Below are 16,810 nucleotides of genomic sequence, written 5' to 3'. Positions count from 1 at the left end.
ACAGGACATAATAGATCTACTCTAAATATCTTGGCTCCAGATATAACAGGATAAACAACCTACATAATATTAGTTATATTGTTAAGGCTAATCGGTGAATGCTAAAGCCGAAAACTTTTCTTTAGGACATTATAAATATGCATGTTATTCTTCATTCAAATTACCATAATAGCACAATTTGCAGTTTTTTTCATTTAATATCTGCTTGCAGAGAGGTAAAAGGTGTGATGGTGGAGGTGTAGAAATTTTAATTTCTTGTGGGCTCCAATATATCCTGAGGAAATAATGGCACAAAATAACAGCATTCCTGATTAGTATGCACACCTTTAACTTTCCCAATCTGTATTCCGATCACAGCTGGAGTTATGTAAAACACTTTGTACAATTTGTCTTTGAAAGTGTATGGGATTTTGTATGATTCTCTTTAGGGAGATCAAACCACTGAATTTTGTTCATACAATCTGAAAGAAGCTTCTATTTCTGTATTTCTATTACTAACAGGGGATTTATTGTGATAAGTACAGAGCACCAAGTGGTCGCCACTTAAAGGGATGCAAGGCTTTTCTTCTCCTTTACAGTCCTGGTAATTGCTCTAGAGTAAGGGAGCATTCACACGTTCTGTGAATATGGTCTGGGCACAGAAGAATCACGGACCTCTCGGCATCATGTATCATTATGGTGCTCGCAGCTCCAAAACAGTTTCAGGTCATGTTCACACATGGCAAAACTGCGGCCGTTCTGTGACACAGAATGGCCGATGTCTGAGATGTTCAACCCGGCCGATATTGCAGTATTGGCCAGGTAAACATCACTTCAATTTTATCGGAATGTGGGCACATTCGGGTGTGCAAGCACTCCAATTATCCATAGCATACAATGTAAAGTACGGCCGGAAGCCGCACTTTACATTGTGTGCACATTCTAATTCGCACAAAATGGCAGTTTTCCATGCAGCCGCATGGAATCCCGGTAGCAGTGTATACAGTCTGCATACACTGTGGTCGGGATTCCATAGGTGTTAATGTGATCGGCTACTGTGATTAAAGAATGGCCATTGTTAGAAACCTGCAACATTAGCCGCTGTTTAATAAAGAAAATACATAGTGTGAACTTGGCCTAATGTTTGTGCTACTATATTAATACAGCTACATGACAATCATCATTGTCCTAATTCTATGTGTGAGTAAAAGGCGATTCTGATTCACCTTGGTGGACACACTGGCTAAAGGTTTCAGTATGGTACAGCAAACCATAATGATTCTGAGGGTTTCGGTGGGCTGTGATCATAACACGATTCTGAGCATTACCCCAAATATATCAGATTAGATCAAATATATGATCAAAATGCACATCTGGGGCCAGGATTCTACCTTCTATAGCTAATATCAGTGGGGCATTGAGACTGCTACTGATCACTAGCTGGAAATATAGGTAATATGAGTCAAGAAAAGAAAGACAAATGGGAGCCACAGGGGCAAAGTGATGGCCTAATAGTGTGTCTTCCAAAGGTAATGGTACTCTGCAAACTGCCACTGTCCCTTTGTTGTAGGTCTTAGTGCCCAAACCTCTACTGATACTCACCTCTTAAATTTCTCTATGTCTGATACTAGCCTCTATGACAGCTCCCATACACTGCAGAAGAGGATTCTGCTCTTCTATAGTTCTAAGCTTTATAGCACAGCCATCTAGAAGCAAAGGCAGCAGGAGGACATTATGGAGCAGTACTAAGCAGTCTAAGCTATGACTCCAATACTGGGTTAGGAAGTGGAGCAGGAAGGAAGCCTAATAGTAGAGGAAAGAGTCATTTTCTCTAACATATATTACAAAGGTTCTTATATTTTCTTGTATTATTGATTTAACAGTTAAAACCCCGGGGGCTATTTATGGGATTCATAGTGTGAACAAAGGACAACACATAAATCAAAATAAACTATCCTATCAAATAAAGAACATGGTGGGTATTTTTGAGGCATAGAAAATAAAGACCCTAGAAATAGCTGATCTTCATAGCGAATTTTTGACTGGGCCCCCTCCCATCTGACGACAAATCATATAAGTGTAGTCATAACATTTAACTGCAAGTGCTCATCAGGAACGCTTGCAGTTAAAGGGACATTTGTAGCACCCAGGAGGCCCACTCGGCCACCAAGTGCTGCAAATGATGATGGCTAAGGGAGTCCAGTGTATTGCAGCAGTGGGCCACTGGGCCCCCTGATGCGGCGGGCCCCATAGCAGCCGCTATGACAGTTAAGCCCCTGTCAGTAAGCCTAGAGACCTTCATAAAGCTGTGAATGGATTAATGCTTGATAAATAACTAATACTGATGGGATTAATGGTTAGTGCCATGAGGCATGGCGCCATGTTCAACTGTAAAGCTTATACATGATTATATTTATGGGTATTAGAGAAATACATTACAGTTTAAATCTGTTTTTTGTAGAAATGAAATTCATTGGTTCTGAAAAAATATCTATGGATGGATAGTTGTAACTGGCAAAGGTCACCGGTTCCTTGATACACAATGCCTGTTTACGTGTCAGTCTGTACAGTGTATTTTCATTCTGCATTACATGTCTTATGACGGTGAATTTGTTAAAGGACGTGTGCTCCAGTTTTTATTTTTAAGCACGGTCAGCGTTCTAGTTCATGGTAAGGCTTTGCACTAGAAGCTCTAGCACTGAATATTTTAATCAATTATAGATGATCTCTTTCTGAAATGCAGCTTCACAGCGAGTTATTTTTTACATTTCACATTCTAGATGTACTATGAATAGCTAAATCATTACTGTAGCTGTATGATCATGTAGGTTAAATAAATCGAGATATCCATTATTTAAACGCTGCAGTATGGACAGACTTTCCGAGCTCTATAATGGCACTTTCATCTTGTGTTAACTCTTTTCATTCCGCCCTCTGTATCTACCCAAATTTACATGAAGGTATCAGTTCTGTATTTAAAAAAGAGGAAAAACTATCGAAATAACACATCAGGGGCTTTAAGGGTTTTATTTCAAAGGGCATGGTACAGTAAATGCACAAGAGAACATTAAATGTGGTTCCCCATTCCTTTTCCTAAACCAATGCTGTCATTTAAATGTCATTTTTCAGGAATCAATAGTTTGAGTGATTTTAAGAAACTCTGTAATAGGTTTTATTAAGTAAAAGAGTTTCCTTCTGTACTCAAAAAGCTGGTTTCCTTCTTCCACACTCACTTCAGAAGAAGCAGGATTTCTGTGTCCATTATGCTCTATGGAGGGGGTGAGTGAGCAGGGAAGGGAGATAAGCAGGGCTGTACAAAACATCCTACAATTTTATCTCACCAAGCTCCCAGATAAGCACTGACCTTTCTGACCTGTGAAGGAAAACAGCTTTTTGACCTGGTAGGAAAACAGCTTTTTGAGAACAGAAAGAGGCTTTTTTGAATAATAAAACCTATTACAGAGTTTCTTAAAATCGCTTGTACTATTGATTTCTGTGTCTTACCTTCCTCCTTGAAGCTGTTTCTGCGCAGTTAGTCTTTTGCTCCATGGTCCAGTGGGACCATAGGGAGCCCTGGGGGGCCATTAGGAGCACTGCCTGTCCCCATATCCTGTATCCTTCCTGGTATCCAGGCAGGCCTGCTCCATTTATTATCATTAGAAAGGGGCGGGATCAGCCCTATAGGGGTGGTCAATGCTCCTAATGCCCCCCCCCCCTTAACAGACTAACCTGACGGTGGAGCAAAATACTAAATGCACCGGGATGGTGGTGAGGAGGAAGGTAACAGACAGAGCTTCCTCTTCAGAGCCTCCTGTGCAATAGGGACATATCAGCAGGTTAGATTCATCAATCCCTTTAAAGTGACTGTACCACCAGGCCCAGGCTGAAGCACTGGAGGCGGGCCGACCCACCCCCAGTGGGAAGAAACTCCAGCCTCTCCATGACGTGACTCCATTAGAATCAATGGAACCCTATCATAGAGGGGCGGGGGTTTCCTCCCACTAAGGGTGGGTCGGCCCGCCTCCAGTGCTTCAGCCTGGACCTGGTGGAACAATCACTTTAAACATCTGAACAGGGTATGTACAATACACCGCACGCAGTTTAACTAATCCCCTAATCTATTTTTCCCGCTATTTGATATGCATATTATGAGTTATAATTGGGTGGCATTGTATCCTCTTTTCAATTAATCAAACTCATCCATATTCTCTTCATGGCATATCATTTTATTTTATTAAATTCTTCAAAATGAATTTAAAGCGTTTGGAAAGACGAGGACTAATGTACCAAGAGCTATGAATAGCAACCCCACTATCACAGTGGACCTCCGTGCCGGAATGTGACCTCCTTTCGTCTCTTCATAGCTTATTAAGTGGCAAGTAACTTCAGCTCAATTATCTTCTATAATAACAATATTGTCTATTTTATTAGAATTATTTATTTTGAATAATAAGTTTTCAATGGAAAAAAGAAAATTCAGTTTTAAAAGATAACAGAAGACTATATTTAGCTGGAAATAGAAAATCCATATAATATAACCAAATAATAGCCCTTTGTTACACATATGAATACACATAAAAACCTACAGATGCAATAAATGCAACAAATTTCTGGAAAATACGCAAAAATCACTATCTTTATTATAACAAAATTACACATACTTAATAAAAAAGTCAAGTAAAGCAATGCAATGGAATGACCAATACAGACCACCTGCCGTGGGTAAAAACAAATAAGGACAATAACAATGTTATAGGAGTAAACAGTGGCTTAGGGCCCTATTCCACGGGACGATTATCGTTCAAAAAATCGTTATATCATTCGTAATAGAACAATAATTGTATTGTGTAATAGCAGACGATTACACAACCAACGAGAAATCGTTCGTCGCAGTAGCGGACGACAGGACGACCACAAGAACGATCATAAATGACGATCATCATTCTGTGTAATTGGGTGGACGATTTCAGGTTGTTCGCCATAGCGGTCGTTTGAGATTGTTTATTGCTGATCGTTAATTGTCTAAAAATCGCTTTGTAGAATAGGACCCTTTCAGGCACTGGGTGGCAAATATGCTAAATATTATTAATATATTGAATGCACGCTGGTGGGGGGGGGGGGGGGGGTGGCAGAATGCAATAACCAAAAAACAGTCAAAGGTAGTACAGACAAGTGTCCTAAATCTACCACCTTTAATATATGATAGTCCCCAAGCACATAGAAAAAACCATGGCTCAGTGTAAGATGAACAAAATATATGCGAATGCATACCACTTTACCCAGTCATTCAACGCACGTTTCACTTATGGCTTCGTTTTTAGAAAATACATTGTGTTGGATCAAACCGTCTTGGCTATCAGTGGTCAAATAGTCGTAAAGTCCAATAATAAAATCTAGCTGCCAGTAGATGCCACTAGGGGGGGCTTGTGAGTTTGGAGATGTAGTATTCTATGTACAATACACTGTATATTCTATACCATAATCTCCTAAATCCCGCTTAGTAAGGGCTCTATAGGAGATTTGGAATTCTGCACCAGATAATCTGAGTTTTAACCCCATTAAATATTTACTGGAAGCAGCAGCAGGATTATTTACCACACTAAGCAGAAGAGATCAGGGTAATTCATTTCCATTACAAAGCTACAATACATGACAGTATATGGTGGGTAAAATAGTCAATAGCCCGACTTGAACTATTGCTGGCCAATATGAAGAAATTAAGGAGTTGCTGTTTATAGTTTTCCAGTTGTTTAATGTAAAGAATTGTATATCTTTATATCATTTAGTGGGTTGTCCATACAAATCTCTAAGAACACATTCATCGATAAGGTGTGGAGATCGATGTGGAGATATATTTTTGGAATGATTGAATACAACCGGCTTCTGGTAGTGATATATTATATGCATTGCTATAACTACTACAAATCACGGCTCTACATGCACGCCGCATCACCTTTCTGACTTCATTCCCTCGCTCTCTGGGCTGACTGTTAAGGTTGTGAAATATAGGACTCTCAAAACTATTATTACAGAAAATCATTTCATTATATTACTCAGAAGCACAATCCCACTCGCTGGGTTACCTATTATATTTCATGCCATAAGAAGTCATTTTGATTCAAGACATTGCATAATACTATATGAATACAAAGCGGTATTACTGTTAGACATAACGTCAAGCAAAGGCAAGGAGGTGGCCCCATGTCGTAGCCAACAAATGGCTCGGTAGGCATTCCCTGTGTATTATGGCCATCAGGAAGGGGAGATCAGCGAGGACACCGGAAGTGTCATAACGGCACTAGTGGGAGAGTGGGAAGAATGTGGGTCTTTGTTTTTAATACATAAAAATACTGCAGGTCAGGCCCTTTAAAGGGGAACTATAACTAGGTTAGACAACTCTAACCTGCTTATATGTCCCTTCTGCACAGGAGACGCAGAAGAGGAAGGTATGTCTCTTACCTTACTCCTCGCTGCCGTGTTCTGACGCAGTTAGTCAAATGCTCCGGCCTGCTCCATTTATTATCATTAGAAAGAGGTGAGGCGGCGGATCGGTGCTATGGGGGCGGGCTGTGCATTAACTGCACTGGAACGGCACCGAGGTGGAAGGTGAGAGACGTAGCTTCCTCCTTAGTGTCTCCTGTGCAATGGGGACAAATCTAACCTGCTATGTCCCTATTGCACAGTTCCCCTTTAAGTCTCATTTAAGAAAATAATCAGATAATGAATTCACTTTCAGCTTATGATGTTACAGATGAAACATCCTTTCCTTTCAAGAAATGATGCTTTAGCTGGAAAATCGACCTACTTATACTGTAAGAATATACTAAGAATATAGCCATTGCCACCCAGCATGGATCCTATGGACTATTCCGAATATAGATTTTGGCACTGTTCAGATACTAATATTTACCACTAGTGATGAGCAAACATGGGTAAAATGTCCTGGTTCGGTCACATAGCCAAATACAAACACTTAACATTCAACTCCCGACATCTGGATAAATTAGATGCCGCCTGAAGGAGTTCTGAAAAACATGGATACAGCTTTCCTGGCAGCCCTAGGGCTGCATCCAATTTCTCCAGCTGTAAGGTATTTACTTTCAAAGTAAATATGCTATACTCACCTTCCCCTATCCCACACAGCTGCTGTTCCAACATTTCCCAGTCTCTGCTGCTTCCTGGTGTCTGTGATGAGTTGTTTATTAGCAGCACTTGTCAGCTTAGCCAGGGACACAGCTGCGGCCAGTGATTGACAGTGAGTGAGTGGGCTGTTCCTGCCGAGACAACTTGGCACAGGAAGCAACAGTGAGTAAGGACTGGAAGTTGCTGAAACAGCAGCTGTGAAGGATCAGGGTAGGCGAGTATGACTTTTCTAAAAATATGCCAAGTAAAATCCAACCATTGCAACAAATATTAGAAGTCTGCAGGCAGTTCTCATTGTAAATCCCCCAATAGAAATCCAATGACTAAAGCTAACTTAGAAAGTATAACCAATCACTCATAATCATTAGTAAATGCGGTCCTCTGATCTTCTGAAGGTACGCAGGTAATAGTTATCAATAACTGAAATCAAACAGAAACCTGCTGGTATACACACTGTACACACTCGTTCTACGGAATCCCGATTCTTATCAACCAAGCAGCAAACAGTCCAGGACATCCACCCAACTCCTGACCAAACACTCCTCCCATATACACCGGATTACAAAACACGCTCAAATAGGGTATCCACAACAATGTAATGAGTCATGTAGTTTGCTCAGGCAATAAGCAACGACTGAGATTTATGGTAACACAATGGCGATGAATGCTGATATAATCTCTGTGCGGTTACTGTTAGTCCGAGTCTTAGGATATTTACACACTACAAATTTGCTCAATGCCACTGTCGTACATCTAAACTGACCCTCACATTGTTCCTCTTCTACAACCGGTGATACTTACTGCAGTTATTGTCAGATCAATGGAAACTAGTTTAATAGTTTATTACTTTCTGTTATGCATGTAAGCATAGTGCAAATAACTTTGTGGTGCGCTAAAATGATGCTTTTTTACTACACGTATATTTTGCTGGTTGTTGCTTATAGCTAGTGATGAGTGAACGTCCCGATGTTCGGTTCGCATCCCGAACACAAACATAAAAAAATTATCGTGATCAGTTTGTGTTCATGTTCGCCGAACATTCAGGGTAGCTTCACACGTACCGGATCCACAGCGGATTTCACGCTGCGAGTTTTCAGCTAAATCTGCTGTGGATCCTGGTAGTGTGAAGTTAAATAAGTCCCATACCCGCAGCGGAATTTTCATTCCGCTGCCAGTATGTGACCCGACCCCTTTAACCCCCTCGCCGCCCGCAGCCCCCGGCCTGGAGCATACATTACCTGCTCGGCGCCGCGGCTGTGTGTGAGGCTCCCGGCTCCCCTCGCTCCCCATCAGCCAATCAGTACACGGCAGCTGATGTATGCTCCGGGCCAGGGGCTGCAAGTAGCGAGGAGTTAAAGATTTCGCTGCAAACCCACAGCGTGAAATCCGCTGCGGATCCGGTACGTGTGAAGCTACCCTCACAAACAAATAGGATTGTACGTTTCGGTCCACGAACATGCGTACAAGATTATCAGCGTAAATTATGCTGCCGCATACAATTTGGTGTAGAGTTACGCACATGCATACAGATTATGAGACACAAAGCGTCAATTATGCAGTTGCGTACCTTTTGGTCTACGTACATGCGTACAGATTATCAGGTGCAAAACGTAAATTGTGCAGTTGGGTACATTGCGAGATAAACGTCCACATGTTCCAATTAGAGATAAGCAAACCGTCTGACTTTTGGTCCGATGGCATCGGCGCTCTCTCATTATGCTTTTAATCCCGGCCGCATACTTGCGCTCCCGCGAATATACGGCCAGGATATTCCAGGGAATTCCACAGGGATTCCCTGGAATATCCTGGCCGCATATTCCCGTGAGCGCAACTATGCGGCCGGGATCAAAGGCATGATGAGAGAGCGAACTGCTTTCGGACCAAAAGTCCGAGCAGTTCGCTCATCTCTAGTTCCAATATGTTCGAAATTCATTGTTATAACCATTGCGATCATCAAACAAATTGATCTTGATTGGCGAACACGAACAATTAGTGTCATGTTCGTACGAACATGTTCACTCATCACTACTTATAGCATACAATATGCACAAAAAAATCTGGGCAATACTATGAGCAATCGTCTCCTTTTTTAAGCTCGGGCTAGATGTCACTTTTTGAAGGGTGTTCGTGTATTTGGTGAGCTGTCATGTAGCTGTGAAGTTCCACAGCATTTCACTTATCTCCCAGTGTATTACTCAATGTATCAGCTGACTGCAACTTGTGTACAATCTGACACTGCCGCACATCATTCAGCCCTATGGAAGACAATGGAAATCAACTCTGTCACACAACAGTAACCATAAACACTGACTCATTTACAGAGGAAAAACGCATGGCTTCAGCTTCATAAACCATATACTACACAAGTTTTTTTTTTTTTTTTTGCTTAGGGTCTAAACTGACCAAAGACGCAGCTGGTTTTCCCTGCCCTGCTTCACTTATAATGATACTACACCCTAAGGATACATGATGATTAAAAAAAAAAAAAAAAAGAAACAGCAAAGTCAATTATTTAGCAAATATTCTGCTTTTATTTTGTACGACATGTTAATTTATGCAATTTATTCCTTAAACGCTTTGATTTGCATAACTTCAAAGCTGAGAAACAAATTTGATCAAAAAGAAATAAGACAGTAATTAATACAATGAATACAGTGCCGCTTTATGGACTTTAATAATGTCATCTATAGACTGCAACCAGCAAGTTTTATGGGGAGAGGCAAAGGTCCAGTTACTGGTTGTTTTTAAAATCCTACGGAGAAGGGTCCACATGGTATTATATCTACTCTGTATACATTACTTATAAATGACAAGATTCAGTTGGCCTCTCTTGTGAGGCATTGTCTCTCCTACAATTAAAGGGGTTGTCCAGTGAAAATCTGTCAGAAAGTTATACAGATTTGTAATTTACTTCTATGTAAAAATGTGGTCTTCCCATACTTATCAGCTGCTGTATGTCCTGCAGGAAATGTTGTTTCTTTCCAGTCTGACACATTGCTCTCTGCTGACATCTCTGTCCATGTTAGGAACTTCCAGAGCAGCAGCAATTCCCCATAGAAAACCTCTACTACTCTGTACAGTTCCTGTCTCAGACAGGGGAGGCAGCAAAGAGCACTGTGTCAGACTGGAAAGAAAACAACATTTTCTGCAGGACATCCAGCAGTTGATAAGTACAGGAAGAGATTTCTAATTAGAAGTAAATGACAAATCTATATAACTTTCTAAAACCAGTTGATTTGAAAGAAAAAGATTTTCGATGGACAACCCCTTTAATGATAAGCTGACATAACTGTTCTGGTCCTGTTCCTGCTCTTTTAGAAGGACCAGAAGATCTGACCAGTGCACCTAAAGGAAGTGGGGGAGGTAAGCAGGCCAAACTTTATTGTTTCACTGCAAATAGTAAACGCTTGAAGTCCAACCCTATCTTCCAAGAGAGCTAGAACTCCCTATATAGTCCTGGCCTGACCAGGGGAGTGGGCACGCTTCACACTAAGCCTTAGGCCTAGACAGCTTCCAGTTCCCTGCAACCTGCTAAAAAAGGAACCAATATGTGTATGCTACAAAACTTCACCACATTCGGTTCCGGATCTGGGCCATTGTGGCAGTCCCAGCATCTTTTAGGAGGTTTTGGCCAAGACTACCTTGAGTCAGTGCACAGACACTCTAAGCATCTGTTCCCTATTTTGCCAGGGTAAATTGGCAAGTCAGAAGAGGTAAAGGTTTTCCAGGACTCTCTTGTGACACTTAAAGGGGCTGTCCAGGATAAAATTATATTTTACCATGCTGCCAGGGCTGCAGGGGAGCAAAGTCCCAGACAACCCTGTTAACTCTTTAGGGTTTTCTCGCGGATAACTTGCTACGGATTCCGCCATTCGCATGCGAGCGCTCCTGCGTGACTCTCCACCTGTGCCATAGAATTCTTTCTATGCTCAGGCAGATAACGCCGCCCCCCCCCCCCCCCCAAAGATTCCGCAAGAATTCCTCAGTGTGCACATACCCTTAAGGGGTTAAGCTGGAGAAAGTACAGTATGCCTTACATGATACTAACACCTCAGGGTGTCATACAGCAACTTAGCCATCAGTAAAGTCGTCTTCAGTAGACAACACGCCGTTCACTACACCAGTGCTTCTCATTTCCAGTCCTCATAGCCCACCAACAGGTCATGATTTGAGGGTATCCCATACAAATCTTTACATCCTGTGTCACATCTAAGGCCAAGTTCACACTACGTAAAACTACAGCCGTAGTTCTCGCCGCAGAACTACAGCCATAGTTTTGCGGTGTGTGACATAGCTTTATGTTGAATGGGATCCCGGCTGGAGCGTACACACATCGTATACGCTCCAGCCGGGAGCCCATGCGGCGCCGGAACAAAACTGACAGGTCAGTTTTCTGGGGCCGGAATTCACCTGTCAGTGCACACATCATCCGGATGCCCGCTTCACTGTGGGCTATGGGAAGCTCTGATGCGGGTGTGCCTGCATCAGAGCTCCGTGGCCGGACGGATCATCCGGCCGGTACTTAAGTACCGGCCGTTCCATGACCCGGCCGGGGTCACGGAACGGCCGGTCTGTTCCGTAGTGTGAACATAGCCTAAAGATAATGGGGAAGATTTATTAAACATGATGTAAAGTGAAACTGGCTCAGTCGCCCCTAGCAACCAATCAGATTCCACCTTCCATTCCTCACAGACTCTTTGGATAATGAAAGGTGGAATCTGATTGGTTGCTAGGGGCAACTGAGCCAGTTTCACTTTACACCATGTTTAAAAAAAATCTCCCCCCTTGTCTGAATTGTTTCTCAGAAACCGTTAGTAAAGAGTTAACGTTGTTTCACAGAAACCGAGTGTCCAGAAGTCTCAGCCTGCACTTTGCATCACTGAATTTTGACAAAGAGAGTTGTTGCACCACAATGCCACGTGACCCAACACTACTACTGCCAGCCAGCCCACAGCATAACACTTATTATCCTTGTGGGAACCAGACATTTTGATAAAAAAAACCTCTTTAAGAGACTCACCAGCTACACAGCCCCTATGCCACTCTATGGAGACATCAGGGCCAACCATGAGCCCCCCACCTAAAGCTGCTATTGGAGTCAATACTTTCCTAGCTGTATGGTGGAGTGTTGCACTCTATGTGTGACTGAATGATGTAAATTGTTTGTTAATTTCCCTGACGATTCCGTAAAATCTGCTGCCAAGTCTTAAGGCCCTATTACACAAAGCGATTATCGGCCATATTTGGCTGATAATTACTTTGTGTAATAAAAGCCAACAATCAGCCAACATGCACAATGTCGGCTGATCGTTGTCTTTCAATGTCGCGTGTAATAGCGCTGGCAGCGAGCGGGGAACCTGACAGGTCGGCGCTAATCGCCCTGTGTAATAGGGGATTTATAATGTAGTTTGTTGTCTAAAGAAAGTGCAGCCTCTAATAAGAGAACAGAGCGTCGACTTTTTTCTCGATTATTCTCATTGTCTTTATCTGTTCCCTATGAAAAACATTGATCGTAAAAAAAAAGTTTTTGTGGTTTAATCAATATACATTCCTATTGTCTCACATTATAGATTTAATGGCTCTGTATCCAGTAGATATATTCACTGCATGAAGTTGATACAACAATCTAGAAAAATTAGACATGCTCCAAATTTCTTCCTATTGTGCCCCCATTCTTGTGGCAGCGCTAGTTAAAAAAAAAACGGGGGTGTGGTGAGGAAGTTATTGCAGTGATACATGCTCTTCCGCAGCTTATATTTTGTGTACATATCATACATGGCTCTGAATCAGGTCAATGTGCGACTTTTTAAATATTTTTTGCCATTTTTGGTGGAAGACCTAATAAACTAAGCCTTTGCTGTAGGACCCCTTTATTTTCAATATAGTTTTTTCAGGCCAGGTTTACACTCATGCAGCAACTATTCCCTCTGGTGCAGTAGCAGAGCACCAGGGGTGAAACAGATCTTTAAAAGGGTTGTCCAGCTAAAATCTTTTACTTTCAATTCAACTGGTTTTAGAAAATTATATAGGTGCGTAATTTACTTCTACTTAAAAATTGCAAGTCTTCCCATACTTATCAGCTGCTGAATGTTCTGCAGGAAATGTTTTCTTTTCAGTATGACTCTCTGCTGCCTCTTCTGTCCAAGACAGGAACTATCCAGAGCAGCAGCAAATCCCCATAGAAAACCTCTCCTGTTCTGAACAGTTCCTATTTCAGACCAGATCACTTCCTGCAGGACATAGAGCAGCTGATAAGTATGGGATGACTTGAGATTTTTGTATAGAAGTAAATTACAAATCTACATAACTTTCTGAAACTCGTTGATTAAAAAGAAAAAGATTTTCACTGGATAACCCCTTGAGGGTGCCATCACACGTACCGGATTCGCAGCGGATTTCACACTGTGAGTTTACAGGGAAATCCGCAGCGGATCCTGGTTTAGTGAAGGTCTATGGGGTCACATACCCGCAGCAGAATTTTCATTCCGCTACAGATATGTGACCTGGCCCCTTTAACCCCCCAGCCCGGAGCATCCATTACCTGCTCGGCACCGCAGCTGCACTGATTGGCTGATGAGGAGCAAGGGGAGCCGGGAGCCTCAGACAGCCGTGGTGCCGAGCAGGTAATGGATGCTCCGGGCTGGGGGCTGCAGGCGGCGGGGGGTTAAAGGGGCCGGGTCACATATCCACAGTGGAATGAAAACTCGCAGCGTGAAATCCGCTGCGGATGCGGTACATGTGAAGCTACCCTTAAACTGTCTTATTCATTTGAATGGGACAGTTCAAAGCATCAGGCCATTGTGCCACCAGATCGCCAGACAGTCCATAAGCATCTTGCAACGTCCTGTCGTACAGGATGACAGTGAATAAAAGAAAAGGATAGGACACCTGATGCACTTTTTTGGCTTCAGTTGTCATCCGTTTCTGTTAAAAGAAGGATGCCGAACCACCTTATGAATGTAAACCCAGCTGAAAAGGAACAAAAAAAACAAAACAAAAAAAAAACAATTTTAGGGTATAAACCCACACACCGTATACGCAGCAGATATGCAACAAATACGCAGCAGATTTGTTGGTACAGATTTGATGCTGTGTTCAGTTATTTAGATCTAATCTGCTGCGAGTTTGCTGCGTATCGCAGCAGTAAATACGCTACATATACAGTGTGTGGGTTTATACGCTTAAGCTAATATGTGCTACAGATGTTATAAAAAGGCATTGACACACATAGACGTATTGCCCTGCCGAGGTCGCAAGTTTATATTTCTGTTGTTTCTGTTGTTTTTACACTGTTTGTCAATAACAGAACAATATAAATAAGGAACATCAAACAAATACAAAGTCATTTCCTATCCAATCTATTGCACCCACCTCGTCCATGCTATCTTTTCTGCATATAATAAAGATTTTTCTCTCTAGTGTGAAGATAATAGTAATAAAAATCATAACAGATGAGGACAGGGGGATGATAATAGTAATAAAAAGGATAATAGATAATAATAATAATAATAATAATAATAATAATAATAATATATTTATTTATTTGTATAGCGCCAACAGATTCCGCAGCGGTTTTTTTACACAGTAAAGAAGTTACAATTAAATTAGAATAAATACAATAGTATTATTAATAATAATAATAATAATAATAATAATAATAATAATAATAATAATAATAATAATAATACTGGCACGTTCACAAGCCAATGTACAGTTAGAGTAGATCAGTACTGACATGCCTCCTCTAGTCTCATTGTTCCAAATCAGGTAAAGTGCAGATAGTGACCTCAAGAAGGTGGAGAAGACATCTGATCTCCAACAGGGGGCAACAAGATTAATCCTATGCCATCCACCTGCTGTGCAACAAGATACAATCACAGCCTAATGTATGTCATCCCATCCACAGCACACATCTCCATGACTGCTCAGCCACATACAGTATACAGAAGGAGAGCTCCTGGCCACATCCCTGGCTGCTTGTCCTGAGATGTGGTGGGAATGAGAATGCATGCTGTCTCCAATGTTATTATTCTCCCAATCCATGTTGGTGATGATGATGATGATGAGCAGCAGCCCTGCTAGCAGCTCCAGCCCCTGCCATCCACACCACCTCTCCTCCCATTCATGTCCATTGATAGGAGCACATAGGCTGATCATTATAGGAACTTCCAGCCCTCTATTGTGAATGAGGGATGAGAGCCATGCACTGCCTGCAGGGAGAAGATGCCAGGGCTGCTGCTGCTTCTGCTGCATCCACTACACATCATCTGCTCCACTTACCGTCCCAGCTCGGACTCCAGCTCGTAATAATGGGCCAAGGTGTCCTTGTTGGAGCCATCGATCCAGTAATCCGGTGCAGTGCTGCCAGACCTGGAGGAAGAGGAGGAGGAGGAGGTAGAGGAGGATGCTGAGGAAGACGAAGAGGACGAGGAGGGGAGAGTGACTTTCAGCATCTCGGGGAGGTAGAGGAGGACAGGGCTGCCAGGAGGGGGAATGAGACACAGGCACTCAGCTCAGCTCCTCAATCAATAGAGCACCAATCCCAGCCAATGGGGCAGCAGCAGAGGAAGGAGGCAGGGTCTGTGTGTGCCCAGGATGGGAGACCCTGCTGCTGCTTAGTGCCCTTAGCCTGGCTGGAGAGGGCAGCCCCCTGTGGCAGGGCAATGCTCCCACACTGATGCCTGCTGCACCCTCAGCTCCTCTCTCTCCCCACCCAGCTCAGCTCACTTGTGTCACATAACACACAGTGGAGGGAAGCCAGAGGTATTTATAGGCACACTTGGAGTTTGTTTAGAGGGTTTGTTCAGGGTTGCCAATCTGATTTTTTTCTTCTTCTTCTTTCCTGACAACATGGAAAACATTTCTTTTAGGAACAAATTGGAAAACAATTAAGAATTCTAAAGCTCTATACATCTATGAGTGGTCTGTAATAGGATGATAAGGACAATTCTAATAATGATAAAAAAAAAATAGAATGGGTGATCTTACATATTAGTGGCTAGTTTTCATACTCCAGGACTTGCCATTGTTATGCATTAGTGGCTAGTTATCTTACTCCAGGACTTGCCATTGTTATGCATTAGTGGCTAGTTATCTTACTCCAGGACTTGCCATTGTTATGCATTAGTGGCTAGCTTTCATACACCTGGACTTGCCATTGTTATGCATTAGTGGCTAGCTTTCATACACCTGGACTTGCCATTGTTATGCATTAGTGGCTAGTTATCATACACCAGGACTTGCCATTGTTATGCATTAGTGGCTAGTTATCATACACCAGGACTTGCCATTGTTATGCATTAGTGGCTAGTTATCATACACCAGGACTTGCCATTGTTATGCATTAGTGGCTAGTTATCATACACCAGGACTTGCCATTGTTATGCATTAGTGGCTAGTTATCATACACCAGGACTTGCCATTGTTATGCATTAGTGGCTAGTTATCATACACCAGGACTTGCCATTGTTATGCATTAGTGGCTAGCTATCATACACCAGGACTTGCCATTGTTATGCATTAGTGGCTAGCTATCATACACCAGGACTTGCCATTGTTATGCATTAGTGGCTAGCTATCATACACCAGGACTTGCCATTGTTATGCATTAGTGGCTAGCTATCATACACCAGGACTTGCCATTGTTATGCATTAGTGGCTAGTTATCATACACCGGGACTTGCCATTG

The 16,810-nt window shown here is 42.3% G+C and overlaps 1 protein-coding gene across 1 annotated transcript in view; it reads right to left on the bottom strand.

The window, feature by feature from the left end:
- Positions 1-15,849, bottom strand: part of CAMK4 (calcium/calmodulin dependent protein kinase IV) — a 141,902-nt gene extending 126,053 nt beyond the window's left edge. Inside the window, exon 1 of the mRNA XM_069964688.1 lies at positions 15,403-15,849. Within this exon, the coding sequence (XP_069820789.1) occupies positions 15,403-15,575 (173 nt within the window). The 5' untranslated portion in view covers positions 15,576-15,849. The remainder of the gene's footprint in view (positions 1-15,402) is intronic.
- Between the last annotated feature and the right edge of the window lie 961 nt (positions 15,850-16,810).

The sequence above is a fragment of the Dendropsophus ebraccatus genome, chromosome 3 (assembly GCF_027789765.1).
Source record: "Dendropsophus ebraccatus isolate aDenEbr1 chromosome 3, aDenEbr1.pat, whole genome shotgun sequence".
Lineage (NCBI taxonomy): Eukaryota > Metazoa > Chordata > Amphibia > Anura > Hylidae > Dendropsophus > Dendropsophus ebraccatus.
This window is presented reverse-complemented; position numbering and strand designations above follow the sequence as displayed.